This window comes from Tyto alba, unplaced genomic scaffold, assembly GCF_018691265.1.
Source record: "Tyto alba isolate M040663 unplaced genomic scaffold, T.alba_DEE_v4.0 Super-Scaffold_2, whole genome shotgun sequence".
NCBI lineage: Eukaryota > Metazoa > Chordata > Aves > Strigiformes > Tytonidae > Tyto > Tyto alba.
In genome coordinates, this window is record NW_024881282.1 from 46,472,595 (window position 1) to 46,495,806 (window position 23,212).

General features: G+C 36.6%; 1 protein-coding gene across 1 annotated transcript in view; it reads right to left on the reverse strand.

Moving 5' to 3' along the window:
* OTOGL (otogelin like) overlaps positions 1–23,212 on the reverse strand; it is a 107,875-nt gene that overhangs the window by 60,890 nt on the left and 23,773 nt on the right. Inside the window, exons 12-26 of the mRNA XM_042793212.1 lie at positions 23,058–23,164; positions 22,232–22,357; positions 21,414–21,522; positions 21,148–21,194; positions 19,647–19,792; positions 18,115–18,238; positions 16,319–16,496; positions 15,260–15,384; positions 13,237–13,446; positions 12,287–12,452; positions 11,109–11,183; positions 9,927–9,979; positions 9,069–9,231; positions 7,310–7,417; positions 5,997–6,135 (exon numbers count right to left, since the gene is read on the reverse strand). Of these exons, the coding sequence (XP_042649146.1) occupies positions 5,997–6,135; positions 7,310–7,417; positions 9,069–9,231; positions 9,927–9,979; positions 11,109–11,183; positions 12,287–12,452; positions 13,237–13,446; positions 15,260–15,384; positions 16,319–16,496; positions 18,115–18,238; positions 19,647–19,792; positions 21,148–21,194; positions 21,414–21,522; positions 22,232–22,357; positions 23,058–23,164 (1,876 nt within the window). The remainder of the gene's footprint in view (positions 1–5,996; positions 6,136–7,309; positions 7,418–9,068; positions 9,232–9,926; positions 9,980–11,108; positions 11,184–12,286; positions 12,453–13,236; positions 13,447–15,259; positions 15,385–16,318; positions 16,497–18,114; positions 18,239–19,646; positions 19,793–21,147; positions 21,195–21,413; positions 21,523–22,231; positions 22,358–23,057; positions 23,165–23,212) is intronic.

Below are 23,212 nucleotides of genomic sequence, written 5' to 3' on the forward strand. Positions count from 1 at the left end.
AAAGAAGGAATCTAGAAAGGTTTCCTCTGAAATCATGGGACTGATGAAAGGTGAACTGCTGGTATTCTTTACAACTAGAGCAGAGCAAACTATTCACAGTAAATAATATTTTCACCGAAATGTAGTCTCTCTTTTTTTGGACACAAATTTGCAGGCAAATTGTCAAGAAACACATCATTATTTCTACACAGTTACTGTTGCTATAAATTATTTGACAAGTGTTTTAGGTGGACATATTTTGGCACATCACTTACTCATGAAACTATTTGCTGCAATGTCACTTTGAGAATTAGATATAGAAATTAAATAATTAAAGGCATTCTCATTGGAACCCTATGTTGCAGTTTTATTCCCTGAATAGATGAAAATTACTTTTAGAGTCAGGTTTCCAATTTAAAACATTTTTAATTTCAAATTCAACATTATTTATTTTCTCATTAAAATCTTCAGTCTATTACTAGAAAATATTTGTCTTAACTATGAAGAGTCAGCTGACAATGTTGGTTAATCATGAACCTGCAGGTTGTGTCCTCCATAAGGTGATTAGCAGCAAGCAGAATGTATTGATTTTACAAACAGACTGTGATAGAGACCATGCAAAATACTATGTCATTCTATAGGTATGCCAGCTTCATGAATCTATAGACTGGTTACCTGGGACATGATGTTGAAAAAATCTGCACAAAAAATGACAATGAGGGGAAATGGGATAAAGGCTACTTCTGCCTCCTCAGGTGTGACAAATGTGTAACTGAAGAATTGTTGCTTTGTGTGTGATTGCTCCAGCTTATACCCAGTCATCATTTAACAAATTTACCAATCAAGATAAATATATCAGCAAGTAATGGGTAAAAGTGCATCAACCAACTTCTGTATTAAGCGCTCTAATAAAAGCATCATAAACTAAGAGTTTTGAACTTGCCTCAAGTTACAAAAGAAGAGGCATGCAAAAGAAGAGGTCCCTTGCTGTATTCCCCAGAGCAGACAAGATATCTAACACTGGGGACTGCTCATCAATAAGATAATCATTTGAGAAACTGTAGTACTGGTTCACCAGATCACGCATGTTTTGTTAAATGAACCTCTGCCTTAACAAATGGGCTCTCATGTGGCATCTCCTGAACCAAAAGGGTTACATATGCACTTCTAATTGGCGTAACAGTTCAATTACTTGATCAAATGTCTGGATGTTGCTTTCATAATCCTCCAACACACTGAATCTGGTGATAACTTTGGCTTTAAAAGAGCCTTTTGTGGTTGCATCAGAAAGATTAAAAAGATGACTTTAAAATGGCCAAACCCCCAAGGTCAGATGAAAAGAAGTGAAAATGTTTTCATCACATACTTTAAAGTTAGGACTAATTCATAAAATGTGAATACTTCAGGATGAGGGCTTAATTCTGCTGACCTCCACCTTTCAGGATACAGGAATAAAACAGTCCTTCCTTTCAATGGCTTTAGGACCTTATTGACAACCTACTGAGGTTAATGGGAAGAGTTCAGTGTGTTGTTTTGGGGTTTTTTAAAGGCAGATAGGCTTTACAACAGAGATCCCTCTCATTCAAGGATATTCTGACAGGTAGGCCTATCCCTCTAAACTCTTGCTTGGAGACTCCTCTGGATCAGAGAAAATATAATTCTGCTTCTCGGAAGAGAATAAGTCTGATGGGCTCCAAGGACACTGACCTACAAGTCTTAATAAACTCACTGAACTGCAGGACTGAAAACCCACCACAAAGCTATGAAGTAGCCAACACATGTGATAGAAAGACGGCAATTTTACTATAACAGCAGAAGCCTATGAAACAGACAAGTGGAAGAAGTAGACCACAAGTGCAAATAACATGCAGTAAAAGTCTGCTAGAAAAATAACACTGTTTTGTTAGGGAAAGAACATAGCATCATTAAAGACAGAAGATAAGCAAGAAAATGGAAGAAAGCAAGCTATTTAAATCTTTTTAATTAAGAAATTAGTTGCTTTAGATTCATCAGTATTCAGATTAGCTAAAATGTTTACATGATCTACACTGGTAAAACTTAAATGAGTTGGTCTGCTAAGATTTTTCTTTTTTTTTTCCCTCTAAATTACTGAGGTTTTAAAAAGTTAGAAGCAAATATTGATGTCTTCTCTGTGAATATCATTTATCCATGCAGGGACTTTACTTCTCAGTGTGTAATACAACTAATTCCTTGAAAAAGATGACGTTATCATTTCAGGTGACATTACTGCCCTAATTTTCCTAAATGATGCATTAAGTCTTTTTTGGTCATTTTCTGACTGATGGATATATCTGTTGAACTAGTTATAAAGGGCTTTTTCATACACCTACTGTCACCTTAAACAAAAAGGCCTGACATGATACTGATGTTGAAAACAAAGTTTGAAGTTGCATAATTGGCTGAAAGTTGATACTTAATTTTTCTCCCCTAACAGCACAAGAGCTCCTTATTAAAAACATAGCAAAAGGTAGGGATGACTTCCTTGTTTTGTACAGTGCAATACAGTGACGAATTAAAGAGCTGTTCAAACTTACCACATTTAGGGAGGCTAACAGCCAAATCAAACAGTGAGGGCTGGTAATGTGGATGGGAACAGTGCATTATCATGCCACTGGGAACATGGGATTCAGATTATAATTCTTGGACTCAGTTCTATGTCTGGGAAGAACAAGTATGCCAACAAATTTATTGTAGTTATCATTCCCCTTATCGCACTGCTACAACACCTTTGTCTAGAGTATATAAAATAGCAGAGATAGAGCAGTCCGCTTCTCACAGGAAAAAAGTTTAGTAAAAAGGAAAGGACAAAGTTATGACAGTGTTGCATATACAATATTACAACCATTTCAGGTGTATCAATTTCAGGTGTTTGGAGAGCCTTTTACATGTTATCCATAAAAATCCACCTCATAACAGCACTGAAAACTACCATTAAATCAATGGATTGTGTAGTAGCAACTATCAAATCTATGATGTTCTGTAATACTTTATAGGTGAGGAACATGAAGCACATAGCACATACACCCCATGGCAGGGAGGTTGAGCTAGATGATCCTTAAAGATCTTTTCCAAGCCAAACCATTCTATGATTCTATGATTTAATTAAAAAAAAAAAAAGTTGAAATGTTGGTTTGTAGAGCAGGTAGCATGATTGAGGTGACAAAACTGCCCTGGACAGCTGCGCCTGCCAAGGTGTTAGGCAAAGCATTTAAACTTTTCCAAGTACATATATTTTCCCACCATTCATCTGGCTTGTTTATTTGGATAACAGGCTATGAGAGTCAGGGCTCTCTTGCATATTTTCTGAACAAATAATAGCCCAAGGGACACTCATTATATTACTCTGATACTACTATTTAAAAATGTCACTGCACATGGCCAAAACATAGAGGAGGATGATTATGAAGAGACAGCCATGGAAACCTCTGCTCTGGGAATAACAGAACGTATTTCAACACACAGCAGCCTCATCGTGCTATCACGTCTGCATGTATAATGTAGTTTAACCACATCAGTATGTGGTGTAACTGTGTACATGCAAATAAAAGCATATGTGAAATAAAACGGATGACACTTTGGATTATCACTCAGACTGCCACTAGGAAGATGCCAATTACATCTTTTTCATATATTTTTCTCACATAAAATTCTATTCCTGCATAGTAGTATCTAATTCAGTGCCTATCTTCCTGGTAACATAGTTACAGTTATTTTTTCTGCTCACTGATTTGCGTATTTCATTGTTGAATTTCATCCTCCATTTTATCGTGCAGTCTTTTCTGCCATAAGATCTTCTGAACCTTTTGGTGGCCTGTCTTTGTATCATCTGTTCACACTGATTCTTTACCATCAGCATATTCGACCTCAGTCCTCACATCACCTCTTCAAAACTGTTTCTGAAGATGCTAAACACAGGTCTCAGCATGGATACCTGTGGGATGTCATTGGGAGTTCTCCATTCTAAAAAAGGCCATTTATTCCTATCTTTTAACTTCTAATTCACGTCTCAAAGAATCTTCACTCTCATCCTATGAGATACTAGTGTCTAAAAAATACTGGTTGAAATCTATCTCCAAAAGATCTTTAATCTAAAATACACACATATCAACTTGATCATCCTCATACATATGTTTATTGTCTTCATGGAATAACTCAGAAGATCAATCATGCATTAATTTCTTTTACAAAAAAAAGGAATTCAGCTCTTCCCCAATTTTCATTTTTCTTTATTATAATTTCTATTCATTTCCTTCATATGTAAATCAGACATATTGTTCTGTTCCTGACAAATTCAGCTATGGAGTCCTTTTAAAATATTGGGTTCTACTGCCATCTTCCATTCCTCTGATTTCAGGATTGCACATCACATAGTTCATCAGTTCTGTGTTTTAGTTCCCTCAAAGCCCTTAGGCACCTGCCATATAATCCCAACCTTGGTATATTTTTTTTTTTCCCTAAAACTTCTCCAAACATTTCATAGTCAAAAATGAGCCCACAGATATGTCATCTTTTCCAAACATAATTATGCAGTGCCTAATTGGAAATATTCCTTCAATATAGATCATGAAAGTTTTCCATATACTAAAGAAGAATTAAAAATTATGAACAGATTAGGCCATTCTTTCTCACCTTAGCTAAGTTTGGGGGGAAAAAAAAGTTTGAAAAACTGAAAAGCAGATCTATGTAGGCAGCATTTTTGTCATTCGTGTCATCATGCTCACCTGAAGAAAGAAAGGCCTGTTGGCAGAGTGCCACATGCCTTCATTTTGTGGCTGCCAACTTTATTCTTAGACTCCAAATACCTCCCGTGGTTTGTTTCCAGATAGGTACTTGTTATGCGGTAGAGTGGCAGGTGACATTTAATTGTAAAATCAGAACATGTCAGTATCATACCAAAGTTTGAAAAAGCAGCATGAATTTGTCTTACACATCTCTCTGGCTGGATGTCATAGGAATTAAGACTTGACAGCCCATCTTTCCACCTCATCATACAGGCAAGATGATTTTACAGGTAGAGTAACATCTATTTTATGCATCTTAAAGGAGAGTTTCTGCAAAAGTTCATATAACTCTAAGAGTAAGAGCTCTTTTATGAGACAGCATGATACATGCCAGGAGTTTGCTATGAGGTATTATTATCTTTATCAAACCTCTCTTTTTTTTTTTTAACAAAAAATTCTGGAACCAATCTATTTTATATCACAGCTGTGAATACTCTACTAAAGTGTACATGAAATAAACTATTTGCAGTAGTCCTTGTTGAGAAACCATGCTTTTTCTTAAGATTAGACAGTCAGGGTTGTCAGAAAATGGATGTTCTAAACACATTACTGTAACTCAGAAGACAGACTCTTAGCCTTAATAATAGCAACAGTGATAATAAACAACAGTGTTGTTAGTAATAGAATATATTTCTAAATGTCAGTAATGGTATTTTTAAACAAAAAAGGCTAGCAATGTACTGTAAATGTGTGCTATGAGGAACATTAGCATATAGCTGCCAGGCAATCTCAATGAAGGATTTCATTGCTGAATTATGAAATCATTGTGTTTGATATTATTATACACATACGCTCCAGATATGATGCAGATCACATTCAGGAAGGATTCCAAGCAACCTCAGAGGTCATTATTAACCCTCTGCCAATCAGAGTTTATAGATAATTATTAAATAAAACTATAGATTATACCTAGTTCTAGAACAGTCTCTATAGTGTTATTCTTTGCTCACTGTGATTAAAAGGTTAAGGTAGAACAGAAAACATTGTTTTGTATTTTTCTCTAGAGCACATAGGTAGATAAGGACACACCCGTGTACCATTTTCAAATGGCTGAGCATGAAATGTCATTTACAGTTTCTTCCTTTCAGACACATCTGTTCTGCACCTGTTTTCTTAATGTTTGTTCCTATAAATCATCTCCCGATGTTCAAGATACTTGCCCTCTCACAGAAAGTTTCACTTGGACACATGAAAATGTACAAACAATCCTCCTACCTTTAGCAGATAAGCTTGGCAGTCACTGACATAATCATACTCCAATCCGTCAAAGGTGTAGTAATGTCGATCTCCATAAATAGTGCACACAGCAGGACAGGGGTAACTCGTGCAATTGAAGATCCCTCTCCGACAAACACTGTCAGCATAATTAACAATCAGTATCTTCTCATAGCAGGGTCATTTTCTTTTTATTATCAATAAAAATCTTTCTTGGGTTCTTTATTTCACGTCATACAGAAATTCATAAAAGGAAGAAAGTTCTCAGACCTCAAAACACAGAGCTATTCTATGGGTTGCTTTTGAAGTTACAGTCGATGCCATGGCAGAAAAGTGCTGAGCATTTTGCCATCAGCACATACGTACAATAAAAATGCGTAAGAAACGAATGCAAAATCTTAAAATGTTTATGGCTTATGCAAATATTTCCATCACTGCCTCTGGTACAGATAAGATATCATGCCACAACATGCTCATTCATAAAACATCAATATATTTTTTTCTCAAGAAATTTTGATGAAAATCTGTACATATTCAATGCAAAAGACGTCCAGTTGCTACTTGTAAGATTTCAGGGTATCAGACAAGTACAGAATGAGTTTTAGAAATAAATTCTGATATTTTGCTGGATCACTTTTCCTGTCAGCTACATTCAGTGTCTGACATGAATTTGTGTATATGTAGTACTGACAGCCCCTGGTTTTGCTTGTGTAAGTGTATGAGTTCAGTTGATTTCCCAGTGAAGTTTTTAACATTAAAAGCTGCCATGCTAAACATCATCATCATCGTTGTTGTTGTTGTTATTATTATTATTATTATTATTTACACCTAACTGAAGATAAATATTTTGGTTAGTAAATTACAACAGATGAAAATCTGTTTTGTGTCAATATCGGTCAGGTAAGACTCCTTAAAAAGAAGCCAGTCACTTCATTTTCCAATTCTAATGCTTTTTTCTTTCTTTTTTTTTTTTTTCTCCTTGGCTACCTTCCATGATATTATGTTCTCCAAAATTACAAATGTCTTTTCTTTCAGAGATTAACTGATATGTGTGGAATCAAGCATTTGTTCTTGACTGCTTTTTAACTTGGATATCTTCTGGTTACTTTTCAGACCTGAAGAAGCACTCACCCAAAAGTCTGCCTACTCTTCCAAGTCTGTTAGTGAGCCTAATAAAAGAAACATCCTTTAACTACCTATAAACAAGCATATACATTTTTGATTTTCAATGCACTCAACACATTTTCTCTATCAGTTTCACTTTGTGGCTAGACCCAGATGATTTGGAAATGTGCAAAATGCATGTCACTCACCAGGTGTAACATGGTGTAGCTATCACTTCTCCTGACAGAAATTCCCTGTCTTTCCAGGTACACGGACAACTGTCAGGAATGTAACATTTCCCTCTATGTTCAGCCATCCTTCAAAATAAAAGAATTCTTAAGATGAAAGCATAAATTCACAGGTGGATCAACATAACTGAATGTGTAGTGTATTGTCTAAACCCTGGCAAGGCAACCAATCTTTCATCCAGCCAAGGACAATTGTTCCAGCAGCAACAGCTGTCCAAATCAAATTATTACTTTTCTATCTAATAGCAAAATAAGTGTTTATACTCTTACTTAACAGAAAAATTTGCCTGTTTTACTCCATTATTTGAAAGAAACTTGGGATTTGGCTTGTCTGTAGCCCTTTTGTAGTTTATCATTCAGAAAATAATCAGGTAACACATTCAATTTTAAATGCTATAATACTACTTGACTGAGAGAAGAGCTTTAGCTCTGTTTTTTAACTTATATCTTAATTATTTCAAAATTTCAGATTAACTTTCATGACAGTGCTGCTAGTTTAAGTTCATGCAAATATCATGGTGCAGTTTCAGTAAAAATTTACTAGTATTTATATGATGCCTGGTACAGATTCATGCGTTTTTGTGTTAAAAATAATTGTTTATTCCTAATGGTCTTGACAGCTAACTCTTCAGTTGAGGCAGAGGTTGTAGAGGACTACCAAATACCAGGCAAGAACAACTAATGAAATCTTAAATAGCTATACCTGAAATCTGTCCTTCACCAATGCTTAGTCATCTATGAACATCACAAGTTGCTGGAAGGGGAATTCTGGCAGTCTCATTACACTCTGCTCTGTACACAACTGATACACTGTCAAGGGAACCATTGGCTATACATACAGTGAAATAAAATCAAGTGTTGAGAAAAAACAGGGAGCACTCCACCTGAGGTCAAATTGTAGTCCACCTGAGGTCAGATTGTAGTAATTTGCACAGCATATTTGACTCTTTGAATCTAAAAGTGCACACAGCAGGTATCGGGGGAGGGAATGGAAACAGATGGAGGGAGTAGTGGTTGATCATGACACACTTCACAACAAATGCTTATAGCTTTTATACTTTGTTTTGGCCCCTGCAAAGCTCAGCAAACTGTTTCGGGGCACCAAATCTAAACATATGAGCTGAGCAAACAAAACCTTTGACTGAGTTTAGAAAGGCAGAGAGAATGAAGGGGAAGAGGGCAGGATCCATACTGCAACCTTCACCCCCCTGCCCCAGATTGGGCATCAGTACTGTAAGCCTGAGTAGAAGTCTAGGTGAGACAATTACCTGGCCAGTAAGCAGGAACACAGATGGTTTACATCACAAATTTTTGTCATGTGTGCTTCTACACTCAAATAAACTACACTGTGCAAGTAGTGTGAGTCATCTCCTGTCCAGAGAGTCCAAAATAGTAGCCAATCAGACTGGTAGCAACCTGGATATCTCATGGGTTAGTGGAATCATGGTCTCAGGACGAAGAAACTGCAGAACTCTAACCGAGGAAGCATTAAAGCATGGAACCTCACACCAGCAGAAAGGAGAAAAGGGCTCTCAGACATAAGAGAAAGAGTTAGCTTTTTAACTGTAACTGTATATCTGCAAAAAAAAGTATAGAATAATAGCTTCAAAATTAGAAGTGTGATACCACTGGAATTTAAAATGCAAAAAAAAATATGCAGAGTTAAACTGTGAAAAATATGTATATGCCTTGTGCTCCAGGTTATTCTACCAAACCTTACCCAGGGGGACAAATGCAGCCACTTGCACAGGGTGGTGAGGGGACACAGGAGAAGTTCATGGCAAGGTTTGCACAAGAGATCCCACAATTCGCACCCGCTGCTGGTAATCCAGGCACAGGAGATCTGCAGTCATAGTAGATTTTTCCTTCAGGGCATATGTGAACTTCAAATGAAAAATGCAGGTTAAATGAGATCAACTGCTCTTTTTCACTGAAGGTTTTCTATTTCTTTTTGTTCACAATCTGTTTATTTTAATGTACAGTTACCCTACATTACACTATACATAAGAATACAATCTGAATAAAAGTCTATAACTTCATTTGTATTACAGATATAAAATTAATATATGTTTTAATATTAAAAGAAAGACTAAAACTCAATATTAAACATCTGGTTCTATGCACTCTGGATCTGATACACAGTCTATTCTTAAAGATGTAGTAATTATGCCTTACGTAGACAGGATCTTCAGAAGAGACATAATTTTCAGTGTACTGAAATCCCTTCTGAATCCATTAGAAATTAATTAAAAATTTACTTTCTAGAATTCAAGATCTTAAGGTTACCTAAACATAGATAGTGATCCCAATTTTAGGTATTCCCATGAGAATATATTGACCTATACCTCACATGTAATTATTTAATTTTTTTTAATTTCAGAAGTGACTTGGTACAATTTGTGCTACAGAAAAAGGAAAAAGAAAAAAACAAGACAACTTGTGCTCCTGACATATTTTAAATATGTCATGATGTTAAATATCTCATAGTGAAATTACTTATAAGGAGAAACCCAAATGACTATTCAGTGTCAAAAACTTTCTCTGTGCAACTGTAATATGAGACAAGACTGTAAATTACCTCTATTTTCTATAGTGGTTTCAATGCATTTCACTGTTCCATTCAAACACTGACTGGAAAAGAAAAGCAAGCCCATCATTATTCCAGGGTAAAATGTTTTGTAGCTACCTTGTTAAAAAAGATAATACAACTTAATTCAATTTAAACAACAGAAACAAAGAGGAGAAGTAGGATTGAAATATAAAAACATGAGTTCTGACCAACATTTTGTTGGTGTTTTCTAATCACTTATTTGTAATGAGGGCCCAGACTCACAAAAGTGTTTATGTGCTATTTAATTGCCTAACTTTCACTGAAATAAAAAAGAAGCTTCTGTGGGAATGTAGGGCCAGGTGATTCAGGATGCTGGCAGTGTAACACAAAACCTTATCTGCCTTGATGAATATGGAAGGACACAGTATTCAAATTTCCCTTTGCACAGATGTTAGGATACTAACGTTTATTCTTTTCATGATAAAATACAGAATTGCAGAAAAAACATCAACAATAAATCTAGATCTCATTTTTTCATTTTTCTTTTAAAAAATGTGGAAAAAAAAAAAAAAAACCAAACAAAGTAATGAAGAGGCATAGCAACAGCAAAAATTGAAGTCCCTACCCTCACCTCTTGAACTACATGATTACCAAGCTTCAGGTATAACAACTATAAGACTTCAGCAAGACCTTGACACTCAAGTCACAGGCATGATTTGAAATCAGCAAGTTAAAGACATTTCTTGTAAAATTTCTGTTTTACCAGGAAACCTGTGAGGTTTCTCCACTTGTTTCAGTGAGGTCAGGATTCCATCATGAATTAATAATTCAAAATTACACAAATATAGCTCCCTGCAGGGCTTTGTTTGAAAGACTTTCCAAAATAGAATCACATTGTTTATTCTTCCAAAACCAGCCTCATATTGCTATCAAGATTCCCCCCAGGTCTAAGAACAGGACTGGAACTGTCTATGTGTGTGTTTTGAGATACTCTTTGGTCCCTAACTTACAGAATTTTCCAGGTATCCTGTTGTTAAAATAAGTAGGTACATAATCCAATTTATATTAGTCTCCCTTTTACTAAGTGTGTAACAGAAATAAAATCTTGATACAATAAACCTTCATTCTATGTGAAAAAATTCTCAAGGCTCTTGAGTAGCATCCAAACTGTGATACATGAAAGATAAAACTTTTGGCACTCAAACCTACCAGGAGCCTGTTGGCGTAGGGAGGATTTCTCCAGGCTGGAGGGCTTTGCCCTTGTAATGACAATGACAGGCAGATCTGTTGAAAGAATATTTGTGCATGTAGATACAAAAGCAAGATGAAATGGGATTTAAGGGCAATCCATTTATCAAGCTATTATAAGTAGTCTTTATAGTTCATTAACTCAATCTTTATAATATACTTTTAAAGGTAAAAACTGAAGGATGACACTGAGTGTGTTGAAGTCAGTGGCAAAACTCCTGCAATCTTCAACAAAGCCATGATTTTCCTCCATCGCCATATTATTTATTTGCTGTTTCTGTGCATTAGTCTTATAGAAAGGAGCTTTTCTCCCCAGTTATGGGAGTAATATGATAACATGTAGTTCCCATTCAAAGAACTGTCAAAATCATGGGACTGAGGAATTACCATAGCAAAATCCATGAACTCTGTGATAAGAGCCAGATGGGATAAAAGTAGCAACAGAATTCCCTAGACACCATGCAAAAATATGGGAATACCAAGTTATCTCACACTCTTCAATAGTTTGAAACAGTCTTTACCCCTACAGTGTGAACTTTACTGATCTTTCCAAAATATAAGTTGCAATGAACAGCAATAACCCTGTACAATTTTGAAACATATAAATATTCATTCCAGTTTTTAATTCAGTACCTGAACTCGGTAACTCCCCATGGTGGTAAGCTATATAATTTCAGTATACAATGTACAGAAACTATTTCCTTTCATTGACCATTTCCTACTATTTAACTGAGGGGTTTTGCATTGTGAGACAGAAAAAAAGACATACCTAGCCACTCTCTCCATACTATCCCTGACTTTATAGATGGCTAGTACATAGATTCCTTCTCATTTTTTTCTTAAGTGTTAAAAACAAAGTTTTTATTTGAAAATGCTTTCCTCCGAATTAAAAAAGTTTCATCACCCTTCTCTGAAGCAGTGTGAAGTATCTTCTCTGAGGTACAGTAGATGGTTGTACACACAGTAGCAGATGAAGCCCCACTATCGATTAGTACAAAACAATATGAAGCCTCCACATACTGCTTGCTATCCTGCTTAGATTGTCTACATCTTGAGGGAAACAGCAGAAAAGCTACTTTAAATCTTGCTGGAAAGAGGAAAATGTGCCCACGCATATATTCTATTTTCTTATGACTTACATTGATACACAAAAGTTGACTGACTCTTCAAAATATTTCCCATCAGGACAATTACATCCTTCTGCACAGTCATCACCACAGATATTCACCATAGAAAATGAAGCACATGAGTGTTTACAAAAAGAAGAGCACTGATGATAAAGCATACCCCTGTGACACATCACAGCTGGAGGAGAGAGAGGGAGGGAGAAAGGAGAACAACATACTATCAAATTGTGAACAATAGAAAACAAAGCAATATATATGCCATGGGAGTCCAAAACAAGCAAAGCAAAATGGTCTCTTGCTGCACTGGTGTGAGTTAAAATGCATGAGAAAAATATGATGTTTTACTGATTTCTTAAGTTAGAAATGTTTAGATTCAGGTGGGTTTATGTTAGATAATTCTTTGCCTGGAATGGTCTTATTCTTTATGTATGTTAAGTGTGTGTCTATGTAGTGGGTGCGTCTATCCAGTAACTCAGGCTTCCAAAAGAGGAAGAATGGTCCAGTTAAGGTTGAGGCATTACTCTATGGTTTAGAAATGCCTTGTTTTAAATCATTGCTATATCCTACCTGGCAAATCACTGTCTACCCTGCCTTGCCTGCCCTGGGGAGCCCCTGCCACCCTGGCTTGCCTTCCCTTAGGGGACAACTCCGCTCCTGTCACTCCCTGACTACTTTCGCTTATTAGGGGCTTCCATATGACTTAGGGGTTCAAAGTTAAAAATTTAAATTCTCTCTGTAGCCAATGGAAAGAGACAGGCACACCCTGTGAGGCAGCTCAGGTTCCCCAACTCACATGCCTAATGTGAATGTTATTGGGTTTCTCCCCTAGGTATGTCATTAGCCCATGGCGCAATTCTAGTTTCTAGCAAAAACAGGTCAGTCCCTGTATTTTGTGGAGCAAATTCTATATGTAGAATTTTACACATTTCTAAAAGATAGTCTGTTCTGCAAATGTTACTCACCACAGTAAGAAATGTGAGATCTGAAGTCAATGACGACCCCATGCTTGCCACAGACGTAGGCGTAGTGTGCCAAAGCATTACACAAACAGCTGCTTCCACATTTGCACGCATCGAAGCGGCATAGCTGGTAGTATAGTCCTGGACTGATGTAGGCATGGCAGGGAGCAAAAACTTCTTGATTGATGATATCACAGTGAGATGCATACCCAGCTAAGAGAAGGTGACATTGTTTTAGACAGATCTATTTTAATATAACAGTCAAATAAATAGCACAGAACATGAAAACCAAACATAGCCAGCTGTGCAACAAAAACTTGCTTACAGTGTCTATCTGCAAAGTTCTGTAGTTTAAAATGGATATTGTAAGCAACTCCCTCAACAATAAACCTCACTTAAGATAAAAATAACTCTATTAAAAATAGTTATGCCTTCCTCTAGTAGTGCAGGAAACTTAAATGGCAAAATAATATATTTCAAAAGAGTTAGTTAGAAGAGACTTCCAAAGTTTGGAATATGTTTTTTCCTACTTAGTACTTCATTTAGCTTTGAAATCAGCAATGATCATATACTTCTTGATACGTGAACTCAGGAAGCATTACAAACTGGAGATTTTGGGCATGTAAGTGCCAAGGTGGCCATATACCTTCTAGCACCAACAGATGCTCCCCCTACCACTGAAGCATACTACCACCACAAGTGGTGGAATATCTTAGAAACACCATAGTGTGGATCATATTTAAACCAATTTTGCTGCTAAAAGAGTGTCCCTACCCTTCATCCTCCCTGTTCATTCTCACCTACACACACTGACATAAGGTCTTCTGGAGTCTCAGTAAACTAGATTCAAGGAGTGAACTTGACTTGGTTTAAATGTAACATGATAAAATAAGTAAACAAATAAACAATAATTCCTTTTTCAGTTACATCAGATTAAGATCATTACAGACCTGAAAAAATGCTTGTGCTAGCTCAGGACAGGTGGCAACATGTGGCAGGACCACTTACTCAGGGACTGTTTTTTCCAGTGATGATTACAGGATCACAGGAAAATTCAGGCTGGAAGGTACCTCAGAAGGTTATGTAGTCCACCCTCCTGCTCTAAGCAGCTTACATTTATGTCAAATTCCACCTTCACTGAGGAAGTACAGAAGTGAAAGTGAGGCATGAAGTATCTTGGAGAGAGTTAACTTGGCTGAGATGTCCTGCTTTAGAAGACAGCCAATGCTGAAGGAATAGAAAGTCTTAGAATGCCCCGAATTCTTAAAGTTTTATGGTTATTTTGGTCTTGCTCACACAGGCTCTAAATATGGCCAAATCCCACATCATTAATGAGGCCTTATGTCTGAAATATTAAAAACATTAGTCAAAATTCTGACAGAATTGGCAACTACTGTCTGCCCATTGTCTTCCTTAATTGAAAAGAACAGCAACATGGAAAGTAGGAGACAGTGAAAGTTCAATGCAAAACATAGGCATGTCAACCAAACTAAATCTTTACTCAGGAATCTAAGCAAATCCATGGAGCTCAGATTGTTTGCATCAGTTTGTGTCAGAGAAAGTAGGTGAAGGATAAGGAATCTTTTAATGCAACAAGCATAGAGAAGCCAGAGACAGGACTTTTGATCTGAACACTGTCAGCAAGACACTGTCTCCTATATGTTCTTTGTCAGTCTACAAACTTGCATCACATCATTCCTTTTGACTGGCATAATTTACAAGACTACAGACGGTGTTCTGCCTAAAACTCTGCATGCATATTTGACAGGAGAATTTAGGACTCATGGCCAGTACACACAGCATTAAATGACCAACTAGCTTGTATTTATGAAGGACTTACTTCATTTTACATGTTAAATGTATGGAAAAAAAGGTCTTTGCCAAAAAAAAAGAAAAATGAAAGAAAGAGTACACATCTAAAATTGAAGTTGAAATCCATGTACGTGCAACTCATTCACAGAGAAAACAAAAAATGACCCATAATAATAAGATACAACTAATTCCAGACTCCCATGTGAAAACATACCATTTTGCTGATTAATGTTGCAGGGATCAACCACAGGAATATTGATAGGTACAGAACAAGCTGAGGAAACCTTCCATGCATTGGCATGAAGTTGGGGGGTCCCTTCTATCATCCCTGATGGAGAACTGAAAATGAAAAGATTAACACTGCAAGCGCCTTGCTGACCTTATGGACTACAGGAGTGTGGATGCAAGTACATCAAAAAGCCTTAGATGCACAGTCACATTGAACATTCAACATGTCAAAAGATTTTCCATCTGTGAGGTATAAAAGAAGAGAGGGCTTGCGAAGATTTTTCCTCAATATTTTACTTATGCAAAAATACTCTTACACTGAAATTCTTGCCCTCACACTTAATTCAAGTACTCTCAAATCAGTTGGAAGAAGCATTAGTGAGAGGAGAATTCAGCCTTTCTTGGAGTACATACATTCATTGAAATATCAAAAATTTGACCTGTTAGCTAATTTCAGTGTTCTAGAAGAGGGCTGTTTGCATTTTGATGCTGTTTTTCACCACGTATTTCAAAAGCATTTATTATTGCTAGAAAAGTTCAGTGATATTATAGCTTGAGGGACTTTAGAGGAAATTAAATAAAAGAATAAAGAAAGGGCATCATTCTAATTAAACTATTCCTGTTGTTCAGAATTACTTTTTTTTCCATTAAAAATTGATGGGGGGCAGGGGGCGGGAATCAAGCAGTAGTAAGTGTTAATCAGGTGAGCATGATACTAGTATTATCATCCACTCTTTTTGTCAGTGCTCATCTATTTGCTCTGATGATAAGGGAGCAACAAGGAGGGAAAAAAGGGCATTAAAGCAATATCTTCATCCAATAACTTCTATAAGTAATATGGTAGTATTCTAGAATTACTTAGCTAAGCATCTTAGAATGACTTAGCTAAAATTATGAGTGACTAACACTTTAATAAAGAGATTTTATATTGGTTAGCTTAATAAAGTATGAGCACATTAATGAAATTAAATAATCAGATGATTGCATTCAATAAAACTTCTCACTTGTTATTAAATACAATTTAAATGTACAATATGCAGCTTACAGAAAATCATCTCTTAAATTCCCATTGTATGTTCCACATAGTCCTAATGTTCTTCTCTTCCAGCTGACATCAACTTGAACATAGATCCTCTCTCCATCTTTAGCAAACAGTATCTTCAAACCAAAACTAGTTTTCAGTTGAACAAACAAAGAAGATATATTCTGAATTTCAATAGCTCCTGCACATAAGAAAAAGAAAAACAAAGGCAATGAAATCCAACTTCAGCATGTATTAGATCACCCCTTGAACAAAATAAATTTTGAAAAGTCAGAAATGAAATGAGAAACTATGCACAACCTCACCTGCAGCCAAATAACCTCACCCATTCTCCATCTGAACTTATGAGACTACATATCTTTTTCATTAGCAGCACAAATCAGGAATTGCAACTACTGTTGAGAGTAAAAGATCTCTCACCTTTCTGTACCTGTCAGTTATCCAGAAACCACTCTCGCATTTCTATTTTTTTTTTTAAGAAGAAAGCAATGCAACAGCATGCCTCTGGCAATGAGAAGACAAGACAAGAAACCACTTGTTTCTTAGTCTCCAGGGATGTTATAAGATTAATTAACAGATAAAATAAAGTGTATTGCAATCTTTAAATAGAAGGTTCTCTCTTACTATTATTGATATGACATCAGTATAGCTCCTTCCTTAGACTGTATGTGAATTAAGGCCCTATCAAATTCCCAGCTTTCCTTCCCAGCAAAACCATTATGCGAGGAAATGGAAATTTCACAGTCACAGCATTCATTTGTTGCACATTGTTGGTCTACTTGCAGCTGCAGGCTTAAAGGAAATCTACCTCCACAAGCAGCCTCTACACATGCACACACACACACTTAGATGCACAAACTGAGAAGAGGCAGATAAAATGCATATGTGAGCTTAAAGATGTTCTTAGCCTATAAGGCTTACTAGATAAACCTAATTATCAAGAATGTGACACCAAAATATTTGTGATAGATTATATTTGTCACAGACTATGGAAATACACAAGGAAGAGAATAAGGACTGATTCAAGACATAAAATGAAATTATCAATGAAATTATGAAGCAAAACTATTAACATACATGAAAATATAACTGAGCTATGAAACTCATTGCCATAGGAAGCTGTGAATGCCAAAAGCAGAACTGTGACCGTACAAATTCAATGAAGAAAAGACAGCTGAAACTACCAGCACAAGACATAGCTGAAACCATCAGCACAAAACTCTGTTTTGCTGGAGTCTCAGAGAGGGGAACTCCTACTTTACTCTTTCAGAAAGAGAATAAAAATCCAGTAAGAATTTACTACTGATCACAGTAAGATACCAAATTTAGCAATATTGCTTCCAACTTCAGTGCTTAATTTTATAACATTCTTTTACGGCTGATTTATTTTACTATCCTTTACAAAAAGGTGAAGTAACCTGTCTGAAATCACAACATAAGCCAGCACTTAGAAAGCAACATAGAACCTGTAGGGTACATGGATTCTAGTCCATGCCATTTGTTCCAAAAACCTTTAATCAAGTTAGATCTTAACATCAGCATCAAGATGATTTCCAGTCTCTCTTTACCTCCCTTCTTTTTCTTACCTCATCCCCCCTAAACAAAAACAAAATGAGTGGAATTTCTAGGTAGTCTACAAAACAAGAAATGCAAATAAATGAGGGCATAAGTGATTGTACATTTCATAAGTTATGTTTGAAGAAATTTCTTTTTCACGGACAGATATTATTAAAAAGCTTGAAAGCATATAAAAGAAAGAATGTGAACTCTTGTAAAATTATATTCCATGCACTTCTTACCATTAAGGTTAAAAACTTGGTTAAGACCAGTTTGGACTTGACCGTATCTCGTGAGAGTTACTTGTTTGCTCACATCATCTTCCAGAACTAGTGTTATAGACTCAATGCAGGCATGGTCAAAGTTCTAAGTAGAAACAAGTTTCACCATTAGAAACAGGCAAAGACATTAATATTACCATGGAAAGTAAAAATAAACAAATGGTAAAACACAGTTGTATAGAAAGGAAATACCAGAACTCTCATAAGGCAAATCAATTGTAAACTATCACTCAATAAATTAAACAGAGCACCCAAAATTGTATGTAGAACATAATAATACATTGCATATGCATATAAGAGCAAGAAGAATGATTTTAGCTATTATGGCAGTCTAGTAGTAAGTGGACAGAGGTTGCCAAGTACTGATACAGGGTTCCAAAGGCCATAATCGCATGGTCACCCTGGGTGCTCCTCATTTCTGGGTTAGTCAGTGTTTGAGTAAGAGAATGACCCTGTCTACATCAAGCTGGTGCAACCAGAGCCCAAATGCAGCAAAGCAGGAGAAGGAAACTTGCACACATGAAGGTGCTTCTCACCTTGAAATGCAGTCATGATCTCTGACTGCAGACCAAACTGGTATAATTTCTCCAGAATTATACTACAATAATTTATAAATATCTGACTATCAAAAAATGGTGACTTATAAACTAACTCACACCCATCATTTTAGAGTGCGATCCAGGCAGAATTTGTGAACCTAAGTACAGGAGAAAAGGTGACACATAGTCAGCTTAAACCAAGCATCTTATGTTCCCCAGGGCCCTTGTGTTTTTACCCAGAAACTTTCCAAGGTACCTAGAGTTCTGCTGCAGGTCACTTCCAGTAGCATCCTTGTCTCTCAGTGGCTACCTAACCAACCATTTCATGCTTGAGGCTCCCCTCAGCACATGGGAAGCTGTGAGTCACAGTCTCAGAGCCCCTTCTCCTGAGAGGCTAGGTGAGTAATAACAACATTAAATCCAGTCTCACAGGTAAGCACTTTTTATAAGCACCTCTATTCGTAAAGCTGGTTGTTGGATACCTGCCAAAATACTTTCAAACAAATATGTGTGGTGGCTAGCCTCTTGAATAGTTTTCTAAAAGGCATTGTTTCAACAAATTAAATATGCTAGAACATATCAAATAAAAATCTAAGCTACCAAAAAACCTACCTCTTTCCTAACTAGCAGTGTATTAAACCTGTTCAGTGCTGCCAGCAAGAGCTTTTCTAAAGCCTAAGACATTTGTTTGTACCATAACCAAAGATGTATATATTTGTTCAATGTGCATAAATGAATTACTCTTTAGACTTTATCCCTCTAAAGATCCAACTGACTTTACAAGAGGCAACACAACATGTAGCAATACAACTTCTTACAAAAAAGCTGTAAAATGGTTTCAATTTATATTTTCTGTTAAACATAACCTGGTATTTTACAGTAGAACCTATACAAGATTGCCTGAAATATAAATGGACAGATTTGTTCTGAATTTTCAACAAAAATGTGACTTACATGTCCACAAGGTTCTTTCTGTAAAGTGATTGTGAATTTGTTTTTCCCAGTGCCTTTTACCAAAATGTACTGGCAAATCCCAAGAAAGGTAAAATGACGTCCATCAAATGTTGTGAAATGAGAGCTACCTGTGATGGAGCACTCAGCTTGAGAGAAAAAGGATAAACAAGAATGTTCACTTGAATAAGAAGGTATCATTATTCTGTAAATGATGGAAGAGAGATAAATAAGAAACTGTCTCCTTATTTCTAAGCACATAATCCAGGCTAACTTTAATCTATCTAGCTATTACAGCATTTGGAAATAAAATATGTTATATACTCCTATTTCCATCAGATACCATCTCATTTTGCACACAGTGATGTGCAGCTTCTTTTGGTTTTAACTTTATGATATGCCTTTCAGTCACGAGTTCTCCACAACAGAAAAGAGTTTTCTCTTTATTACAACTCTGAGGTTTCCTAGAATCTTCTTCCTCATTATCTCTTTGCATGACTGAGTGTGAAAGAGGACGTTTCTTTCTCATTCTTTCTACGTACTATGGCACTGCTTGTTACCTCAGGTATGAAGAGGCTGCCAGTGTCTGTCCTCAGGGCATGTCTATGTTTGCCTTTCAGTTCAGATCAGGAGTGCACTGTTGAAGCATCCCCACTTACTGCACTTTCATTCACACCGTGGGGCAGTGTCAGAGCACATGAACTAGGTTCATCTTGGCTGCAACTGGTACAGGAGCTGTGGAAGCTACTGCTCCCTCTACAAACAGGCATTCAGTCCCTAGGACCAGACTAAATGAGTCATAATTAACCCCCCATACGAACACACAAGACATACAGAGTGGTTCTCAGTGTCAATTATGTTACAGTACAGATCCACCTTGTAACTCTTAATCCTTGTTTATTACCTTATTTGGAGGATGTTCCTTAATTTATAAAAAATTGTCTCTTTCACAAGTTTCCTAGTATAATCTTGTCTAAAATACATAACTGTCATGGGAGTTTCACTACCCAACTACTGCATGTTCCTCTGGGTAACTCATTACAGAGACGTAATCTTTAAAGATAAGGATCATTATCCAAACATGAACTGCTATTACAAGGGAGAAAATACAGTACACTGAGCATCAGAATTATGTTTTTTCTTATTATTTGCATTACAATTGCACCTAGAAGTGAGGAGATCCTTCCACCTGGCCTAGCTACTGAACAGGTATCAGAAATAAGCAGCCTGCCCCAAAGAACATAAAGCATAAGCAGGAGATAGAGAAAACAAGAGGTGGATGTAACACAATGAGTTAGGGAAGCAAATGGGAAAAGGTAAGGTGAGTATGGTCAGGCAGTTAACAGCTTCACCCCAGCTGGTTCACTGCTAGTCTCAACATCCATCTGCTTAATCTTTCTTCTTAAATTAGCATCCCAAGCCCTTGGATCATATCTCATTCCGCTGTCTTCTGAAAAGTTTATCCCTTGTGTTCACTGAGAAAAGAATAGTGAAATACAGATACCTGGGCAATCATGATCAGTGCAGTTCCAAATGCCACCAATACAAATACTAAAAAGAAAAATCACAAAACACAGAAATTCAGTGTTCTGATCTTTAACAAAAAGAGCAGCTTTGAGCTAATTAATATGTCTTGGATTCACCCTTTCCATAGAATAGGCTGCATATTTTAGTAATACTTCTTTAAAATGAAAGTGTGACTACAGTGATAAACTAACTATGGGTGGCAGTCACAGAGAGAGGAAACACACACGTGAGGCCTTCACATACCAGTCGCTACATTCTTGTTCAATTTTTGAGCCCACAGGGAAGGCAGTTCCATGATAAACACAAGGACAATTTGATACAGAGATACAAGTTCCATTTTCCATAATGAGACCTATTGGGAGGAAAGTTAATAAATAAGATAAAAAACAAATTAACAAACTCCAGATCACTGCTCTTCCCCATCTGACGCAAACATTCAAATTGGCCAGAAAGTGATCTCACAAGTCTTAACTGGGAACCAGCAAAAAGAGTCACCAAGCAAGTGCAGAGAGCTCAGGGTGATGAACGGAGAAGCTCTCTTAAAGCAGTTGTCACTCTGAATAGTTGCTTTATGAAAAATGTCTCCACTGAGCATGTAAAACTGTACAGATTCAAAAATGAAAAGATTTTGAGATCACATAACCGTTACTCCTTTTAGAACAGGATAGTTCATCTCCAGTTCCTAATTTTTATTAAGTATAGGTCTCAGGAAGTTTGTTTTCATGTACAGAGCATAAGACACATTCTGTTCAAACAAAATCTTAGTAGATTTTGGAATAATTCAAATGAAGTGGATTAAATCTATGCAGTATCTTATTGTAGCAAGAATTAGTGATGGCTCCAGATTTTAACTGATATTTCGTTCTGAGCCTCCTTTGTATTCTAGAGGAATGTTTAGAACATAGTGAAGGAAAGAATCACAATGAGACTAACAACAGCTAGAGAAGAACTTACAATATTCATATTTGCAGGCTTTAAGCACAATCTATTTAGACAACTTTATTATGATGTTAGATATTAGCTTTACATGTATTTTTTCACATAAAATTGACAGTACTTACCATCTGGACAGTAACAGCCATCTAAGCAGTGTAGGTTGCTGCCAAGACAATCTTTTTCAAATGTGCAGGTTGGTGGACAACAACTGATACAGTCACGGTGTACAAAGCTGTCTTCACACTTATCGGCTAGAAAAAATACATGGTACAGTGAGCATTAGTGAAATTTCTCTTTCCATACTAAAGAACCCCTCTCTTTCAAATAAACAGTTGTGTAGCACTTCTGGTATAGGTAATTATTCAGATCAGGGAAAAATGAATTGTTCGGAGAAATTTTAACTGATGAACTGTGGCGAATCTCTCATCAGTTTTTATGTCTTTCTTTACCAAATTCTTACATCACCCCTCCAAAAGAAGTTACAGTTTCTGTGATAGGGGAACATCTGCTCATACTTCAGCTAGTTCAAAGTCTTGTGCATGAGACTGAACTGCAGTTGATGGGTGGTGGTGATAACTAGAAGGAGCTGGATTAACTGCATTAATTCTGTTGTAAGGCCAGTAGAGACTGAAAGGTCATCTGGGAAGAGGGGCGACATCAGATCTCCACAGATGTTTGTTCTTTGTCCTAGAATATGATCAGCACACATGATGTTTCAAGCAATCTGAAGAAACATGAATTTTGTATGGATCTAGATCAGATCATAATGGAATTAAAATATTCCTCTAGCAAGTCATTGACTTCATTGTTCACCAGCAATAGTGAAGCTGGATGATTTACTTCAGTATCAGGTTTGACTCCTATAGTGACAAATGTTGTCAAGATGGAATTATTTGAAATGAATACATGGGGTATCTCAAAGGTCATATTTGCTTTATTAAAGAGTCTTACTACAGGCAGGAAAGTCATCTCTCCAGTCCCGCACCGGGGACCCAGCATGAGAGCATGCTCTAGCGTACTCTGTCACCGCCCTGCAGTATGTTTCATCATCATCCACTCTGAAATGATAGAACAAGACAATAATCAAGGAACTCAAATCCCATCTA